The sequence below is a fragment of the Podarcis vaucheri genome, assembly GCF_965113315.1.
Source record: "Podarcis vaucheri genome assembly, chromosome: 8".
Classification (NCBI taxonomy): Eukaryota; Metazoa; Chordata; class Lepidosauria; order Squamata; family Lacertidae; genus Podarcis; species Podarcis vaucheri.
In genome coordinates, this window is record NC_138766.1 from 5,895,447 (window position 1) to 5,915,808 (window position 20,362).

Sequence of the window (20,362 nt, forward strand, 5' to 3'; positions counted from 1 at the left end):
TTATAACAAAGGGTTATTTATTAGAGAATGTTACACTGCACAATCCTTCTGCCTCTCCACTTGATGACAGAGCTACAGGATCAAGCCTAAATAAATAATATGTACAATGTATCTAAAATAAATATATAATTTAAAATGAAATATCTTGTTAAATAGTTTTTCTGCCCCACTCCCCACCATTTAATAGAGTTCCAAAGTTAGATTTCTTCAGCAGAGTCCAAGTCTTTCACAGTTAAATCCTCAGCAGATGTCTGAAGAATCCAACTTGCTGGTGTATTGTCTTCCTGCAAAGATGTTTCTTTCCAATGATACCAAGGCAAAGTCCAACTCTTCTCCTTAGGCTGTGGCTCCACATTTCAGGAAGAAGCACTCAGTGGAGAAAAGTCTCTCTCTTGGAAAGATCTTCCTGTTTGGAGGGGATGAATTGCTTCTTCAACAAAGCAAAGATCTGACACAGTCTCTTCCACTCATACAAACTCCCTTTTGACGTTGAAATGTGTCTTGTGGGGGGGGGGGGAAGAGTTTTGTCCACCGGATTGTGGAAATAAGAGCTGCTCCAGTGCTGAATCCTGCAATGTAATAAAAGGAAGGATCACATCTAAGCTAAATATGCACCACTCACAAGACTCCAATATTGTGCCCTTCTAACTGCCCTGCCTGTGCAAACATTGCAGCTTCCCAAATGGAATGACCCCCCTCTCCTTTCCCTATGCACTGTTATGGGGGCTCTCCTGCCCCCCCCCCCCGAGCCAATTTGCATGGGAATGGGGGAAGCCCCATTGCACAAATGGAAGTCTTTGTGCAAGGCTTCTTTCTGCTGATGGGGCTAGTCAGCTGGACCCCACCCTGCATGTGCAATAAAAAAAAATCTACCAAGAAGGTTATTCTCCATACCCCACAGTTATGTAAGGCTGCCACCTCGAAAGAGAATAATTCCATTGAAGTCAACTGGAGCTACTCCATGAGGACTAGTGCAGAATAAGTGACTTGAGTCCTAAAATGATGCACCCTTGTGGAATTCAGTTGCCCTTTGTGACTCTCCCTACTTGCTAGCAGTGAATTCAGCATACATACATTTATTTGTGTGTCTCTGTGTGCACACTCTCTCTCTGGATTTGTCTTGATTAAAGAGGTTAAGCCTTTGGAAACCTATTGTCCAGCATTCACAGCTATTCCCACAACTAATGGAAGGGCCTTCTGGGGGCCAAGGACTGCAGCTATGGCCTGCAGCTTCTGAAGGGAGGTGACTGTGGCTGGAATCTTGCAGCCTCCAGAGAAGGGCAAGTGAGAGTAAAGAGTGTTGCCTTAAAGCTTTCAAGAAGGCGTGTAACCCAGAGGGAGGCACCTCTGCAAGAAGAGAGGTGGAACAAGTGGCCAGGGACCTGCCACCCACTGGAGAGGGGACCACCCATACAGAAGATCAGGGGGCAAAGTCCAAGTGAAGTAATCCAGAGGCAGAAATGCACAGCACACAGAGCTTCCCTCTGGGCCTAAAGCCCCCTCGGCTGCTTCTAAAGGATGCTGTTATGACAGCACCCAGGAACACAAGCACAAGCTCATGTATGCTGGTTTCGTTCACGATTCAGATATGCCTAATAGTCAATAATCAACTTGCTGTCCTATCAAATACTTGCTTGAAGCCCAATTAAACTGAGTTAGCCAGCTCAAAGTGCCAAGGGTCATATATCTGAGGCAAAGCGCGTAACAGTTTCCTGTGAGTAGGGCAAAGGCAAATATACTACGGGGCACACATTTGTGGCTTTAGACTGGAACACTCTGAGATCAGTAGTGAACAATCATATTTCAAAATGGCTGGCACCATTAGTGTGGCAGCAGGTGGCATGTTTATGCCAGGGTGGAGACTAGGCTTTTGTGATAGTGGCTGGCCAATCATAGCATCACAGCACATTGCCATAGACAGCATGAAGGAGAGCTCTGGAAAGTCTGGGGGAGTAAAATGAAATAAAGTATTTGTGGGTTGGAATCCATCCTGGGGTGGGTGTGTTCCACCTCATAAGTACTACACCAGTGGGTTATGAGTAATAACTTGCAATAGCTTCTTCTTTCTGTAATGTGCCCTTTTTATACAAAGACTTATTGATTAGTATTCCCTATGCTGTTGTCTGAGTAATTACAAAGAGGCTTGGCTTCTCTACTCTCTAGCATAGCATCTCAGCCTCCCAGGGGTGGTTAAGAAGGAGTCACTTGTGTCAAGAGTTAACCCATAATTCAGCCCAAACAGGTGTGTCAATAGGAGGCAATGCCGTACATTATCCTTTAGTTTGCCATGGGATAAAGAAACTTCCCTTCAGGCTAAAGAAAGGGCAGAATTTATTGAAATCTCTTCGCAGCACACTAACACACATTCTTCCCATAGCTTATGTGCTTGAGGGGTTACCTTGCAATCTCAGGACATCTCAGTGGTTGACAGTGATGCCCAGTTTAACCTTCTCTTCACTCTCTACATCATACACTCCTTGCTTGTGACACCTGGAAAAAAATAGAAAGACAGAGACCAAGATAAATTCCAGTTCTAACCCTGTATGAGAATTGCACCACCCCACCGCCACTGGCTAAAAGGACCTGTTGCTGTCACCTTCCTGATCCTGGGATCTGAGTATGAGAAATTCCATCTTGCATTTCTTGGCAGGGGACCAGTCACAAGATGTGGAATACCTTAGACTGAAATGGGACTCTCTGGCTCCCTGCCCAGGCTTCCTCAACTGTATCTTCAACAGGGCAGAAAGGCTAGGACGCCATTCACAGAATCATTGAACTGGAACGGGTTCCCAAAACTACTTAGCCCAACTAGCAGCACCAAGGCAGGATTCATTACAAATTTTGACAACAAGTCAATTGCCACAAGGGGTTAATCTGAAAGCAGGCTGCCCAGAGAACCCCAGCGACAGGGCGACAACAAATAAAGCCATGGGGAAATTGACAAAGTGGTGGATTTGGACCTCAAGCAATTCCTAGTTAAACACTGGTGGGCAGAGATCCATCAAGTCTCAGTTCTCAGCCAGTGGAATTAAAATGTAAAGGATTTATATCCCAGGAGTTGATGGGGAACTGAATAAAGCAAGGACCACAAAGCACTTTGTTTCGTAAAGGACTTGGTGATCACAGACCAGGTGTGCAAACACAGAACTTGGGATTCAACAGCAGCTCTGCAGAGTCCAGAGTGGTAAGCAAGGAACCTGTTCTGCCTTTGCAGCTGCGGAGGTCTGGCCCTGTCAGCAGTTTTATACTTGCTAACTTCACATAATCCACCTCAGAATAAGACCAGAGGTCAAGTGTGAACTTTTCCCCATTTGGCATACAGAAGACAGCACTGCATCTCAATTCCTGCATCTCTTCTCAGCCCTGCAGCTTACCTGAGCATCAGCAACACAGCAATGATGATAAGACATAGAGATGATAGCACCACTGCTGTGACTGCCAGGATAGTTGTGTGGTTGTAACTACGGGAGGGGTTTTCCACCGGAAGACTAAGAGCGTGGCATCGCGCCCCGTGGTACCCTTCTTCGCATCTAGAGTTGCAATGAAAAGCAAACAATGTATAAGGCTTGTTCCAGACCGTAGCAATAAAATGATAGCTAGTCACATTGATATGATGGACTCCTTTCATCTAAGTTTAATGCTCAGAAGGCTATTCATATTTCAAAGTGCAACACACCTCTTTTTCCACCCCCCTCCCACTGATATAATCTGGTATTACATGGTAGAGCTCATGTAATGAACTCTTGTGCCTTTACTCCATCAGCTATACATGGCTAACATCAGTAAGACACATACACTGACATTAGTTTAAGTATTATTTAAGTCATTAAAGCCATTACGTTAAAAATTACTAAAGAGTTGCAGCCTCTAGAGACAATTGCACACAGTTGTCTTTCAGAATCTTTGCTGGAAATCTATTTAGGTCTCCCTGTGTTACAGACCCCAGAGGAATTTTGAGAGTGCAATATCTCTAGCAAGGGCTAGAGATTTTTTTCCTCCAGCTATCAAAGGCTTGGCTAAAAGAGTTTTTGCATCCATCGGGCTGTTAATCTCTACCCACATACTTAGTATTTTCACTCTCAAAGAGAAGGGGAATTGCCACAACTGACTCACACTTTCCCATTTTCCTACCCTCAACAGTAGGAATATTTTCAGTCTTCCTTGGGGACAGAGCACACTTCTTAAAGAGAGTAAGTGATAGTCTCTTGTTAATTTGTCCTGACAGTTACTCACACAATTAAAGAATGTGATGGGGCCAGCTCCCCAAATTATCTTCCCACACATTCCTACCCCCCGCCTGGATGAGTAAAACTTAAAAACACACACACACACACAAAACATAGAACCAGCTTTGCACTAAGGCCCAATCAAGAAGGAAAGAGGGTCTTTCCAAACACGCAGCTCAAATGTCTGATGCTTAGAAAGAGCTCACTTGAAAGCAGCACATTCCACAAATCAGTGTCATCTTCAAGCTCCAATGCTCAGATTACAAGGAAGCCAAAGGGAGAATGGCATGATGAGGGATGGTGCAGACCCCAGCCTCCCAATGCTCCCTGCTGCCCAGATCCAGGCACTAGCGACCTCAGCTAACCAGCCAACATGATGCAGGGCCCTATTCTAGCAGTGACGTGATGGGCCCAAAGGGGAAATGATAATAAAAGCAGCAGACAACAAAACAGCAGCCATCTGCCAAGGGAAGGGCAGAGAGTCCCACAATTGCTCTGAATGTCTGAGAGTGCAAGAGGGCTGGGTAAGGCAAAACTGATTTGGAATTTGTAATACAGCATACTGTATGGTAACGCCACCCTGTAATGTGTTTGCAAACTGTAAGGATAAGGGGCTCAGGGTCAGGGGAAACTGCTTTCCCAAGGCAAAACATTACCAATCTTGTTGTTGCCATTGGAGGTATGCACTGACAAACAAGTCGACTTGAAGAAAACCAAGCCTCCGTATGGGGAGCACAAAGCACATTCCTGGTGCTCGGTTTCCTGAAGATGCTGCAGTTCTTCCACTTAGAAGCAAGGCGCTTCCCCTTGCTGGTCTGCAGGAAACTGAGGAGTAAAGCCTAAGGCTAAAGGGCAGGGGGTGCTTTAGAATGGATAATCACAGGTATTTTCATAGCTGGGAATAGTTATGTTATTTGCAGCAAGGACATATAGCATTTTACTGTAGTCCCCTTGGTAGTAAAAACTTCCACTTTCTCCACTGCAATGAAATCAAATTATATGCATACATGGAGATTTCCCTATCTTATCTTCATAACACTCCTGTGTGCTAGGTCGGGGCAGCCACGCCTTTGCAGCTGAGAAATGAGTTGACTCCAAGACTCTCCAGACCCAATCCAGCGCCTTATTTGCTAGATCTCTATTTTGCTATCTCTGCTGTTAATTTATTTTCTCGTTTCACCTTTGTTGTCCAGAGCAGAACCAGAAAGTTGCCTACACTTCTGAAATTGCCCACCCAGCTTCCTGCATAAGCCTGTATCTTTAGTGAAAAAAGGATTTGCTCAGCAAATGAAAACTCAGTCACTTGGAAGAAACTCAATCAAAACTTCTAAGCAATCACTGCGCTGAGGTTCTCCACCTCTTACTAAATTTGAGCTTTCACTGTTGAACCAGGGTGCTACCGGAAGGAATCTCTAGTCTCTATTATATACAGGAAATTGCTGGAATTGTCAACCGGACCCCTTACCGGGAGGGCTTTAAAACTTTGTGGGTAACAGATATGAGTGTTATTATATCAGATGGTAAACAGAATAATATGTGGTCTTCTAAGGCATACAGAACTCTTTCTGTACACATCTGAGAATGTTCATTGAAAACTTCACATGCCAGTACAGTTGTCCTATATGACTTCAAGAAGGACACTGTTTGCTGGTGCGGATGTGGGGCACAAGGAGGGGGAATCATTTATGGTGGGAGTTACAACTTTTGCCACTTTCATTTTGTTTTTATTATGTACCTTTATCTCGTATTTTTATGCTGTGAAGCACCCTGAAATATTTGAATTAAAAGCAGTATTAATTATTATTATTATTATTATTATTATTATTATTATTATTATTATGTGAAGCTTTACTTTCTTTGGGGTTTTCTTTTAGGTCTCTGAGGACCAAACTCCCATTCTCCAAGACCACAATGCACCTGTACTTGACTCTTTCTTCCTTATTTAAAAAGGAAAATAACCCTGCAGCACAGCTATTGCGCTGTTCTAGGGAGCTACTGGAGAAGGATAATATGCTCCACAGTGAAAAGAAAACCATATATATTTGCTTTGATTATCTGCAAAGACCATCCCCAGAACAGAAAAACCGTGATGAACTTACATGCAATGTGCTCTTTTTAATGCCTTGAGATATTTGCATTCTCCGTGAATACAATAGTCCTTGTATCTTCGCAGACAGGGGTCCCTCTTTCTCCCTTTGCCCTTCCTCCTTTTTTTCCCTTTCCCTTCCTTCACTGGAATCACAGGTTCTTGTGGATTGGAAAGGAAAGCAACTAGGAAAAGAAAGAAAACACCAATTTCATATTACCATATATTAATTAGACAAACAATGCTCTACAATAGTCTATATACCCCATTCCTTTGTTCAAGAAAATAAAATTCAGCTGTGATGCCACTTAATAAACACAAGCCCCTAATTAAACTAGATCTGATCTGATCATTTGCTCTGTAGGGGTGGGTAGATTTCAGGAGTATGAAACCTACTTTATTTTCTACTATAACTGCTGAGGTCCACCAACTGTTACAAGTCGGGTGGGGAAACAGCCAAGAACCTGGGATTAAGGAATGGGGCACCTGTGAGCACATATTCACCTCAAGAATTAGTTTCAGATACTAAAACTGAGCTCCCACAAAAATCAACTCCTGGTTTTCAATCCAACTTCCACATTTTTAGCAGCTTGCTTTCGTTGGGGGAAATACTTTTTTGTCAATTGGAAGTCAGAAGAACTTGCCAGTCTACTGCAAAACTGTGGGTCTCCCAGTCCATTCCAAATCTACCTTCTGCCTGCCTCCAGTTTACTGGAAGCCCAGCAGTCTCGACTTCCTCAGTGCTGCTGGTGCTTCTGCGCTGGAGCTCCCTTGAACTCTGGTGGCCGACTTCCTCTGCCTCAACTCCAATATCCCACCCTGCTCACCACATCCTTCCTGTTCCAGTTGCAGGGTGTCCAGGGAGTCCTGCTCATACAGCAGCTGACAAGACAGGCGGTGGATGGTGCAAAACTGCAAACCAAACATCTCTTTTATTCCCATGCTGCTTCAAGTGAGGGAAGAGCAGCCCTCCTATCTCTGTGTTACCCCCCCCCCCCCCGTTTGGTGCATGGGCTTGCTGGGCCCAGCAAAGGAAGCCTGCAATGTCATTTCTGTGATTCGCCCGCCCCTCCGCTGCGCCAGTGCTGTCTGAGCATGCTGAGGTCTAAGCTGCTATTTGTGCATTCCGGATAGGGCTCACAGTGCCTGAAAAGCAACTGAGATCTCACCTAGGAATAGCCCTTCCTCTTTCCCCTGCAGGCTGCAGAGGTCTCTGAGCACAAGGCTTTGTTCAAACACATACAGTACTCCCAGTGCACAAACATGCTCCTGGAAATCAAGGCAGGATTTTGCGCACACTAACATGAGCCTGTCACGCTGTACGCGCTGGCCTCTGCAAAAGGGCAGGCACAAAGCATCATGCTCCTATTCCAGGCATTTTGCAGCATGGGGGCAACTAATTCTGCTGTGATTAACTGCTGGCTGACTTAGGACCACTTTCCCACTGGGCCACATGTAAGACTTTGAGGCCAGTAGCTGCTTCTCCTTTTCAACGTCCGTGTTCAAGTGCTCGCGCAGTTATCACCGGGTGTGTCACACAGGTAGAGGCACCTGGCAGCCGGATGCAGCTGGCGCTCCCCACCACATTCACCACTCTCTAATCAGTGAGCCATCCTTTCGAGTCATACATATTCCTTCAGAGGGAGGGAGGGGAACCTTCCCTTTGAGTCCCTGCGAAGTGCAGAAGCAGAGGCTAGACAGACAGAGCCATAAGGCTCTTTACAATTCCCCTCGGCCCCATCAGGAGGCTTCTGCTGCACTCCGAACCCTCCTATTATTGGCAGCCCCCCGTCCTGCCCCCTCCTCCCTGAATAGCTGTGTGCTAGGAGTCAGCCTCCCTAAGGAGCAGGAAGCTCTGCACAGAGCAGCTTCGCCAAGGAACAAGCCAAACTTTTATCACCCTCTCCCAGGCATTCCAGCTAACAATACTGGGGCCTGTCAGTATCATGTGTGCAGCTCAGCTTCTCCCACACAGGGCCGCTTCACCTGCAATGTAGGTCATTGGCCACCCACCATGTACTCGAAGGCCACTGCTCTCTCCTCTTTCCAAATCTATTCTAAGTGGAAATTAGAATGATTGACAAAACCAACCCTTCCAAACTATTGCATCTGTTGCTGCCTGATAAAGTCACCTTTCCACACAGGCCTCCGGTTCTGTAGCAATATAGGCTTCATAGTGGCCCAAAGTTTGGACAGAAGCCCAGATGAAAGAAACCAGATGCAGATCTCAAGGGGTTGTTTCTGTCTCGCTGCAATTAAAAGCTCTTCGGGTCTTCATGCCCATCAACTTACAGAGCAGTTAATCCCTTGAAGGGGCATGCGGGGGCGGGGGGGCAGAGTTAGCTGAAATGGCAGATCAGAGAAACACTGAACGGTCCAAAAATATTTTGAAAGTAGAAGAGATAAAGGGATTGTGACTTAACCAACTATTCAGCCCACCAAGTACCACAAAGTCCTGCCCATGCCACCTTCCAGATCCACCAGGTCCTCTGAATTTGAAGACTGATGCTGTTCACACATCTCCAAAAATATATGGAATAGGGAACTGAAGAAAAGCAGCTAAGGAGGAGAATAGGAAAGTTAGAAGTGAAGGAGAAAAAAGTCAAAGGTATTCAGAAAATAAAAGTTAAAATGTAAATAGATATTTTTTTTTTAAAAAAAGAGCAAAATATAGAGACAAGAAAGAATGAGGTGCAGCAGTGAGGAAAGGGAAGGAAGGCTGCCCACACCTCCAAGGGTGCCAATCCCATCATGTGGGTGAAAAGACATTAGGACTCGGCCAAGATTAAGGAGAAGAAAGACAGGACTAGTGAAAGAAAGATGAAAAGAGACTCGACAGAAGCACAGTCAGCCCTCATGAAAGAAGATGCAACTCTGCTGGTCTTCATCAATCAACCTGGTTAGCAGCAGCAGCAGCAGCAGCTCAGAGCTCTTCCCGTGGTTGACTCTTCTGGTGCCTCCAGATTTAGCAGAAAGCATGCAAGGAGATTCAGGACATAAATGGGCAAAGAGGAAGAACTAGAAAGCCAGCCAAACCCCCAAGATGGCACAACTTAACCTTCGTGACTAAGCTGAGCAAGGTAAGAGGAGCCGCGCTGTGTGGGTGGGAGGCAGCGAGTCATCTGTGGATCCCCACCTCCGACCAACAGCACCCACAGGCTGGAAAGTTAATACTTCCGCCTGGATCAACCCACACAAAGTAATCAACACAAGGCGTCAAATAACTAATTTTCCATGCTTTGAGACCATCACCCAGCAGTTAATCTCCTCTCACTCAGCCTTCCCTGGGACTAGAATTCCGTAGTACAGTGCAAATGCCAAAAGGCCTCTCCTGCTTTATTGTACCTAAGAATACTGTTGCTATGGAACCCCAGTGCTGGCCAATGTTTTCTAGAAGAGGAAGGACGTTTCGCCAATGGAAGGAGGAAGCATGAGGGAAATCCTGAGCTTGCCAGGTTTGCAAGTCCTTGGAGAGAAACAGTTAATGAGGAAGAAATTAAGGAGTGATCTGGTAAGCTTATGACCACACCAGAGCACTTGTGAAGCTGGAGAGCATGAAATCATCATGTCTCCAGCAAAGCATGTTGTGTTTCCACACAAGAGGGTGGGAACCATCCTGTAGCAGATGAGAAGTAGCAACTCTGCATAGCCACACTTTCCAAATTCCACAGCAGCAGACAGAAGCCCCAGGATTTCATGGCAACTTCACCAAAGTCCCCTGACCCCACAGCTATCGGACTTTGTAATTATACTGAAGTGCAGAGGCTTTGTGGAAAGTGGTTGCACTTGATAAAAGGACAAAAAGTTGTGGGCAGAACAGGATGCAGCTCTAAGGTCTTGTGGGCAGCTGGAATGTGTGGTTGGCTCAGAAAAGGCACTGGGGCCCTCTAGGGTAAAAGTGAGCTCAGAAAATAGAAACAAGGAACTACTAAAACATCAGCGCACTGTGACATCGAGCAAATAAGGCAGGAATTTCCGTGGGAACATTCCAGCCTGGTTCCCTCCCTTGTCCTGGGGACTCACTTCTATTAGCCAGGGTTGTGCACGCAGCTCAGACTTTCATCTCTGCAGAACTTCAACGTTAGCGTGTAACAGAAACGATCAGCTCTGAAGCAAATACGAAAGATCAAGTCACCTGCTTTTAACTCTCCTACTTCTCTAGCATTTTCTACTCCTACCACCCAGGAACAAATCTCAGAGACGAGAAGCTACCAATTCCAAGCACACTTAAATGGAAGTAAATTTCACTGAAGTTCAACTGAATTTTGTGCCCAATTTAATGTGTTTGCGGTGGAGGCAAAAGACAACAAAGGCAAACCTGTAACACCAGAATTAAAAGAGTGGGCCTGTCTCTTGGACTACTGAGCCTGGCACCCTCCATCAGAGGGGCCTATGCTTAACCGCTCAGGATAAGCAGCAAACCGTTCCTCCTAAGGGCGATCTGGCTACACAGCCATGCATATGTGTTTTGCAAGACAAGTAAAAAGCTGAACTGCACAATGAGGAGGGTGAAAGTTAATTTGTTCCCTGGACAGTTATAGGGTCCATAAAGCATAGAATTCTTCATGCCTCTTCTGAGGAGCCTGAAGTGTATTTGATCCCCAAAGGTTAAAATAATCCATAAAAAGATGTCATATGGAACTACTTCAGAACATGGTCCCCTAGTCCAGACTGCCTGAGGTTCTCTACAGCTCCATGGAGCCACCAGTGATTGGACTGGGCAATATATATCTATAGATAGATAGATAGCACAGCAATGTGACATGAAAACAATGTCCCTTCTCTAATCTTAATCCTTCACTAGCTCCTATTTCCAGTTTTTATGGCCAAGCTGACCCCTCAAGCCGCAGTAGCTCAACCCTGTAAAGTTCCCCAATTTGAGTCATCAAAATCAAAGGACTCAGGTGCGGTTAACCCTGTGCTATATGGCGGCTAGTGAATGTAAAAATGTAAACGTAAAGGACCCCTGGACAGTTGAGTCCAGTCAAAGGCGACTATGGGGTGTGGCGCTCAATGGAACACCGTGATGGAAGCCAGAGCACACAGAAACGCCCTTCTGATCGGCAAGCCCAAGAGGCTCAGTGGTTTAGACCACAGCGCCACCCGCATCCCCTGGCTAGTGAATGTAACTAAGGGCAAAGACACTAGGACAGGCAATTTCTCTGCTTCCCCAGCACTGCGTACTAGATAAGACACTCAAAGACCTGGATCCTGCAGAGGAACCTCCAATCGCCTCCTAATATTTGCACCACTCACCCCGCCATACCGCTTCCCTCCCTTAATAGGCAGGTGGCTGAGAAACATGTATCTCTTCCCCCACGGTGCCCCTGGACTCACCTCGAGGGAGTTCACTGAAGGTGTCCCCTGCAGACGACACACTTCCACCTCTCTCTCCTTCATGCTCCAAAGCCTCCCTGGCCGGAAGTAGCTGGACAGTTGCCAGGTCCTCTCTGCCTTCCTGCTGGTAAACTTCATTCCTGAGCCCGCCAAGCTCTTCCCCCTTCACCAGGATGGGCCAACCTGGAAACAAGGATCTTGGGTGAATCATCAGCCGCCAACTCCCTGCCCCAGCTTTTCATACAGTTTCATCACACAACTGCCCAAGAGCAATTAGAAAATTGGGGGGGGGGGAGAGAAGCCACTTGCACACTCTCTTTCTCTACACACACACACACACACACACACACACACACTGTACTGTATCAACCCCACCCCAAAGACAGGGCAAAAAAAAACAACGTATGAAAGGCAGACACATTTTTCACTTCCATACAAGTGCATTAATAACCTAGCAGATTCACACATGCCAGTGTGCCCAGATGTTTCGGAGGCATAACAAGCACTCTCTGCCAACACGGTGATGCCCGCGCAAAATACAAGTCTAGACAATTCAGCCACACACGACACTCCTGTTATTCCCACGCATACTTCCACCCATATTTGCAGGCTTGGTTTTCAACCTCGGAGCCATAAAAACACTCGGACTCGGCAATGCCTGAAGCTTGCAGGAGTTCAGCAGAAGTTCCCTCGAGGCGCTTTCCACCGCGGTGTTGCATTCACCGTTTTGCGGGCAAAAACTCTCGGGCACCCCCCCGGCGGGGCTCCTGCAAGTGCATTATCCGCCTGCCCCCAGCCCAGCCATGCAACGCTATCTCGGCACCATATCGGCTATCAAAACAGGCTAAATTTGGCAGCGGTGCAGCGAAGCCGGAGCCGACAGCGCCAGCGGGAGGGGATTCCGGGCGAGCATCGCTTGGGGTGGAAGCGCCACGAGGAGTCCCTTTCTTTTCTGTGCGACCGAAAACCCGACGCGCGGCTCCGGCAGAGGCAAGAGCTCGTCGGTCCCGTCGGCTAACCGGAGAGAGTCGCGCACTCGCCGCGGCCAAAGACGCGGAGCGCGCCTGCCCCAGTTCGACGGCATCCCCGCGGGGCTCCCTTGCGCCCGGGGCGCCCGATTCTTACCTGCCGCCAGAAGGACGCTCCAGAGGACCAGCGCCGCCCTCATGCTGCCGCCCCCCCTCGATCCCGACAGAGAAGCCAGCGTGCGGGGAGAAGCGGCGCTCGAGGGCAGCTGGGGCTCCCTCCGCTCGGCGCGCAGCCACTGCTCTCCGCCGCGCTCTCGCCCCGCGCCAGACTAAGCCCCGCGCCCACGTGGGACCCGCCGAGGGCGGACAGGGGGCGGGACGCCGCCACGGGAGCCTCCTCGGGACCCGCCCCGATGACGTCGCCGGCACTCCCGCGGCGGGGGGGGGGGCTCCTCGCCCTGCCCGCGGGCGCGGCGACGGCAGACGGCGCTGCGCTGCCCCCCCCCGGCCTGGGCGGGGGGGGGTGCCGAGACAGGGAATCCCTGGCCTCGCCCCGCCACGTGGGTTTCCGAGGCGAGAGGCAGCCGCTGCTGGGGAGGAGCGGAGGTCAAACAGGCAGCCGCGAGGAAGACTCTCGCCTCCTTCGCCCTGCTTTGCAGACAGTGGCGTAGCGTGGGTTGTCAGCACCCGGGGCAAAGCAAGTAATTTGCGCCCCCTAACCCGTGGATTCGCGCCCCCTAACGCTAACCCCCAGATGTTGCGCCCGGTGCGGCGGGGGGGGGGCAGGAAAGAGCACAGGCTGGCGAAGGGGGGCGCGCCTCCTGGCTGCCTCCCTTACTTACCCTCTGTGGCCACCGGGGAGAGGATCGAGGCCCTGGCGCTTCCGCGACTAGCGGGGAAACCGCAGGCAGAGGTGGCTGTTTCCCGGCATAGAGGGCAGATCCACGCCGCGGGGCGAAACTAGGCTCACTTTCACCCAGGTCAAAGACTCAGTTTGGCACACACGCACACACACCCAGGCGTATTTGCGCACGGTCTTTCTGTTTTTCGGATGCCTATTAATCGTCTTCCAAAGCAACTACTCTTCCCAATTTAAGAATGTAAAGTGAAACACCGGTGAGCATCAAAAGAGGTTTAAAGAGGCTCTCAAGGATCCCAACTATAAACGAGTGGCAATCCAAACTATTTGATTATTTAGAATTGGCAAAAATGACACAGAAAATAAGAAATCAAAAAGACATAAAGTTTAACAAAGAATGGAATAAATTTATGACATACATGGAAACAGAGGTAAAAAATCTAAAAATTACAGTAGGTATGACGTAACACTTGTGATGTAAAGAGTTTCTTAAGGAAAAGAAACTGCAGATAAAAAAATCATATAATATATTCTGAAATCGAGATGAAGGGAAGTCAATTACGTAGTGTTGTGTGTTATTTAGTAAATGTAACCTAATTTGTTGGTATCTTATGTTAGGAGATGTTTTTTCTTTTGTTTTCTTTATTATTATTTTTCTTTTTTTATGTATTTCTTTTTTGTGTGTATGTGTGATGCATGTTTTTTTCGTTTGTTTTAATGTCTGATGTAGCAAAACAAATTAAAATCAATAAAAAAAATAAAAAAATAAAGAGGCTCTCAAGGCAGTTGTTTTAAAAATGTAGTATAAGCACTGATAACGGGGAAACACTGGCCTGCAAGAGCTCCAGTCGGAGAGCAGCCTTCACCAAAGGTGTTTTGGACTTTGAAGAAGCACAAACTCAGGGCGGAAAGGAGAAATGAGCTAAGAGGAAGGCACTTTGGCAAACCCTCACCAGAATAAAATCTCGCCCAGAAAGCTATATCTCCACTATGGAAGAACACGTGGATCAAGAAGTGGCCTCCACAGTAACTTACAAGACCGTGCTCATGGAAGACAATTTACCAGCAAACACCAAAAAGGTTTTGTGTACACACACACACACACAGGCTGGGAGCCTCAATGACACCCCTTCGGAGGGGCAAAATGCCCGGCTACCCTTGGTCATCATGCTGGGTGACTTGCACTGGACTGAAACAAGGAGCATGCAGCCCTGTTCTGCCCTTGGTGGGGTCATCCCATCTGGTGGGGTCGCCTTCTGGAGCCTCTGGCAGGGCTTTGTGAATCAGCTCTTCAATTCCTTCCCCAGACCCACAGGTGCTGAGAGGTGCTGCTCCACCTCAGGGCATTTGGCCTGCACCACAAGATCCTATCTTGCTTCTCCTGCTCTGTAAGGCACACATGAAACTAATAGATGAGATCATTTGGAGGTTGGGGCTGAGGTACCATGTGGGCACAGTTATGGGAGGGCAATGGAAGTGATTCACCAGTGCCTGGAGACAATTTAGAAATGAAGGGGAGCCCCCAAAACCTGGAATTTAATCCCAACCAGGCAGACACATGGCAGCTTTCTGTGTTCCTATTCTGGCATTGACTTTTCAGGCCTTAAATGGTCTGCAACCAGGTCATGTTTAGATGAGCTTTTCCCCAAATACAGTGGTACCTTGGTTTTCGAACGTAATCCATTCCGGAAGACCGTTCGCGTTCTGAAATGTTCGAAATGACCGAGGTACAAAGGGTGGTCTGCAAATTTAATTGAGAAACACTCAGCAGAAGCCATTTGACTTCCAAGGTGCATTTGAAAACAGAAGGGACATTCGACTTCCGAGACATTCAAAAACCGAGGGACCACTGTACACCTGCCTTCCCTTGGGGCCACTGCAAATTGTTCCACTAGTGAGCACAAAGGATGGGGCACTTGCAATGATTTTTCAGATCCCATCTCTAAGCTCCTTTCGTCAGAAATTGAAAGCATCCCCCCACCAGCAGGCTTCTAATAGGTGATGGAACTTTTTCCCTTTGTCTCAGTTTTCAGTTTTGCCAACTATGTATTGTGTCTTTGCTAGTTTTATTAATTTAAGTGACTGTGGGGGTTTTTAACTGCATTTTATTATTAAGTAGTTTTCAGTAAAGCTGCAGAAAAATGAGATATAAATAAATTCAGGACTTATTAGAGTAATGGGTGTAGGGGTGCTCTCTTCAAAGAGCTGTGCTTTGACCGAGTTGTGGGGGGAGCCATCCTGCAACCATTTCCAGCCCTCATGTTCAGGATGATTGATTATGTGCCTCGGAGGTAGGGATGCAGTTGCTGCCATATAAAGAAGAAAGAGGGAGTACCAATAGCACCAGACCCTGAAGCAATGCAGCTATCTGAGTGCTCATCTTAAGTGGGGAGAGGCTTCCTTGCCATGTTTATGGGGATGACTCCCTTGCTCTCTCTGCTTAGAGCTTTCTCATGCCTCCTAGCTGGGTTTCGATAAGACCAAGGTGATAGCCAGCTGCTAGCCAGACACTATGGATGACTTGGAGCAAGGAATGAGGAAAGAGTTTTATGCATTTCTCCAGGTCTAGGAAAAGACTACAGGGAAACATCACCCAATGACTCCCCTGTAAGAAGGTGTTTCTTAACACACAAGTGACAAGTATTGGCACATAGGTGATGAGAAGGTGGAAGAGAATCCCTGTTTAATCAACATCTAGTATCTCCTGGATTCATTTTGAGAACACATTGGCTGATTCACAAATTTTAAAAAATCAGGAAATCTCCATGTAGACAATCATGTATAACAGGTACGTCCAACAGGTAGATCATTGGACATCTGTGGTAGATCACTGTCTCTACCCAAATAAGCTCAACAAGTTTGGTTCCCCTTTTTTGCCCTACATCGCCCCAAAAAGGGGCTTTCCTCATCTTTAAAAAGAGCTCAGAAACTTTGACCTGAACCTCCAAAAAGGGGGTAGGTCACTGCCAGTCTTTAACTCAGTGAGTAGATCGCAGTCTCTTGGGAGTTGGCCACCCCTGGTGTGTAACAATCGGAGATGTGCTTTTATTGCACATGCCTGGGCTGCAAAGCCACAAGCCATCCCGTCTCCATAGCATGTGCATGAACAGCAAAAGTTCTCTGCTGTGGTCTGAAGGCACCTTGCTGAGGCTAAGCAGGTCTCTGGATCTGGGCGGCACCCTGGGAACCACATGTTATGCCCCCTTGGCTTCCATGATGGAAGGGTGTCAATCAAAGGAAATAAATCAGAATACTAATATTTTCAGTGTGACAACTCAATAGTCTCTATTTCACTTTTTCATCACCACACACCAATGAGCGTCAGTGTAGGAGAAACCTTGTATTAGCAAATTTACTGGCTCAGAGCAAGAACCCATCTCATCCTGCAGCCGATGTCAGCAACCATTCAGGTACAACTTCGAAATGGAAACTTATGAATGGGGCCAGGATGACTGTGTCCATCTCCAGCATCTGTGAAGCAGGATCATTATACTGATCAGGGACGATGGAAGTTGTTTTCAGCATTATTATACTGCCACAGACATTCCATGTTAATAGTCACTAGCTATGCATATGGCCCTTACTGAAAAAGGTGCAATAAACTGAGAGCAAATACCATATTTGTTCTCTTTTTCAGGCACTTCCACAGAAACCAACTAGTGGGGTGGGAGAGCTGAGGGGAAAATTTCACATCTGGCAACCAAACTCCTGCTTTGGTTTCAGATAGTACATGGACAGACAAGTCTAAGAAGCCTGGGACACAAATGTTCATGGCCCTCTAGCAGCTATGGTGGCTTGTTGACCAGAAGTAATGTATTTAGCATTAACTCTGGAAGTGTACACACAAGCCTTCAAACAGCCTTTTCTGTTTCACTCTCTTCCCTCTCTCAGCCAGTGTGGAAGTGAGAGCTGTTCCTATAAATCCACTGAGGCCTGCAATAATACATTGCAGCATGGAGTGCCTCTGTTCCGTAGTCTAGACAGCCACGTCTACTTTCAAGATACTCCATTGCATTTCCCTAACCCAGTTTTCCATTCCATCCCCCATGGCCCAACACTCAGCCTTCTGTGGCCTCTGATCATGTCCAAATCCCTGTGGGTCTGGTTTGGGGGATGGGGATGCTTAGGGTTCACCTACTTCTACAAACTCCAGGGTCCCACCAAGCATGTTAATGGCTCCCTCTTGTTTCTCAGTAACCCCAGTTTGGCTACATAGCTGTCATAACTCAGCATCTGAGTTCACTCTTTGTATATACAGAGGTGAAATCCACTATTTCACCACAGCTGTGATTGAGTCAGCGCCGTATCCTCTCCCCAAACAAAAGGTAGAAGCAAAGTCAGGAATCCATAGAGTTTCATACTCAGGCCCTATTTTGTGTAGGAAATGTTTGGGGTGGGGTGGAGTCTGAAAATAATTAAAAGTGTAACACGTCTTTATGAATGTCAGGGGAGCTACGGCATCAGGAGCAGACTTGGGCAATCATTCATAATATGGCACCTCCTGTGCAAGGTCAAAATTTGGGACCCCCAAATGGATCTTCTCAATTATGGATCTTCTCAGTTTTGCACCACCTTGGCTTGGCGCCTTGTGTAGGGGAACCCCAGTGCCCCAAATCCAGGGCTGACCACATGCAACTGAGTGCAGGATTTAGGCTGCTTTCAGCAGGGATGGGGGTGTTAAAATAGGTTGCTGACCTTTGCTGCAACCTGAGGAATGTTTGGCATGGAGATCTTTAAGTAGTTCCCTCTCAAACAGTTCCCATTTGCTTCTCTGGATTATGATACAGGTTGGTTGTGACCTCCCATAACCTACAATAGGTGTGCAATAATACTAGCCTACGTTGCAACAATAAAAATGGGCCTATAAATAGACTTTTCAGTATTTAAGAGAACCAGCTGCTCAGTTAATAATAGGAAATTCACAAGCAGTCCAACCACCACCAAGTCTAGATGACCTTGTAGACGCCCTAGCCTCACAAGGAAAGGGTGAGGTGAGTGGTGAACCTGATCCCTTCTGAGCATCCTTTTCCATCATCGACTGGCTCCTTGGTATTCTGGGGCTCTTCAAGATATGTAGCAAACCAGGTGAAGGCTAGCGCAAAAGTAGTGCAAGTCTCACTGCATAATTGTGGGGGCAGAAAAGGGCTGCTGTGCCTTCTCATGACAAACCAGTCCTCTCACTGCAGTCTAATTCAGAGAAATAAAGGGGAAAGGGAGCCCACATCACCTTCATGCCAAACTGGCAGATGGCTGCCTCCATCACTGGTTGTGGCTTTCTAGCCCAGCTTGGAGCATGCTCACTAGGTACTCATGGCACCTTTTCTCCAGGTGGGGGGTGAGCACAAGTGTCTCAATCACTCACCAGGCTTGAGGTTTCAAGTAGGTCTACTTGAGAGTCAGCTGGTCTTCTTGGAGTGAAGGGGAATGGGGGAGATGACACAGTTCCTCATCCCATTCCTGTACTGCTGCTAGAACCACCAGCAGCACGGCAAGTCCTCCCAGCTGGTCTTCTGCCAAAGGAGCTATTTGGGTCTTGTGTTACTGTTCTGTTCCAGCCTAAGTGTGGTGGTCTGCTGGGCAAGACTGCAGGTTCTGGTGAAGCAAAGTTCAAGAAAGCAGGTAGCACCCTGGAGAGCTCCACATGAAGCTCAGGTTGGAGGGTAGTTTGAGCTCAAATGTTGCTTCATCAACAAGCAAATCCAGATAGAATGAAATAGAGCTGTAGCCCCACCTGAGTAACTATTCCACCTTTGGTGAGTGAGGGCTTTTCAGCTAAATGGGCCTATCCTGCTTCAGCAGCTGTTAACTCCAACACCCAGGTAGACTATGGTTCTGCTGGGATTTCTGGTTTGGTGTTCTCCAAATTCAATGCAACACACCTTACTCAGGCAAGAAAGGTGCTAGATCTTTAGGGGAAATCTGGGACCAGTTGTTGTTGATGGTGATGATGGTGGTGGTATTAATTTTATTATTTATGCCCCATCCATCTGGCTTGGTTGCCCCAGCCTTTCTGAGCGGCTTCCAACACACACATGATAAAACATGCCCCTGTTGCCACCAATGCATTGGCTCACTTTGAGCAGCATGGACGCATTGTTACCACAGTGACCTGTGATTGGCAGGCATTGCTAGTATTATCATGGCTACCGTGGTTGTGGCTGTTGTCTTTACTCAGCCATGTGTGTTTGGAGTGGTGAGTTTCCCCACTTCTGAGCTGGGTGAGTTTAGAACTTTGTGACTGTTGCACTAGTGTAGTGGTGGCATCCCTTTCCCCTGGCATAATTTGTGGGTAGGAGTGCTCAGTGAAGTTTATGATTCCCTGCCTGCAAATATATTTTCAAAAGCCGTTACTGTTCTGTAAATATTCCAGTTTCTTCCCGATGTTCATAGACAGGTTCTGCTTTAAGTGCTGAAAGAGATTAATTACCAATTCTTCAATGTCTGAAGACCATTTTTCATGTTCATTCCATAAACAATCTTCTTGTACATTTTCAGTTAAATCTCTTATTCTACACAGGGGCAAATGAAAGAGGACGCCTTCACCCCCGTGTGGCTCCCCTTTATTACACACGCAGCCCAGCAAAACAAGAACCTACTGACAGCATACGAATCGATATGGCTAACTTGCCTCAACAACCTCTTCCTCCCTCACACATAAACAAATCTCACTGCAGTCAACTGAAGGCAACCAGCCATGCCCTGGGCTGCCCCCAACCTCTCTCACTGCCAATGAAAACCAAGAAATGAATAGCGAGAGAACCTACCCAAGTGACGCTGACCCAAGTGACTCTTCTCCCCCAACCTTATACTGATTGTTGTTCTTGTTGTTTAGTCATGTCCGACTATTCGTGACCCCCTGGACCAGAGCACGCCAGGCACTCCTGTC

General features: G+C 47.3%; 1 protein-coding gene across 1 annotated transcript; it reads right to left on the minus strand.

The window, feature by feature from the left end:
* HBEGF (heparin binding EGF like growth factor) lies at positions 1 to 12,934 on the minus strand. The gene is made up of 6 exons (XM_082234735.1): positions 12,775 to 12,934; positions 11,650 to 11,832; positions 6,326 to 6,497; positions 3,375 to 3,530; positions 2,399 to 2,490; positions 1 to 569 (listed from the first exon to the last, which is right to left on the minus strand). Exons 1-5 carry the CDS (start codon positions 12,815 to 12,817, stop codon positions 2,418 to 2,420), a joined length of 627 nt encoding a protein of 208 aa, XP_082090861.1. The 5' UTR covers positions 12,818 to 12,934; the 3' UTR covers positions 1 to 569; positions 2,399 to 2,417.
* Between the last annotated feature and the right edge of the window lie 7,428 nt (positions 12,935 to 20,362).

Coding starts and splice junctions, on each gene's coding strand:
- HBEGF (XM_082234735.1), bottom strand. CDS start 12,817: ATGAGGGCGGCGCTGGTCCTCTGGAGCGTCCTTCTGGCGGCAG. Junction 11,833..12,774: donor GAGCGTCCTTCTGGCGGCAG/GTAAGAATCGGG, acceptor CCTTGTTTCCAG/GTTGGCCCATCCTGGTGAAG. Junction 3,531..6,325: donor TTAAAAAGAGCACATTGCAT/GTAAGTTCATCA, acceptor TTGCAACTCTAG/ATGCGAAGAAGGGTACCACG.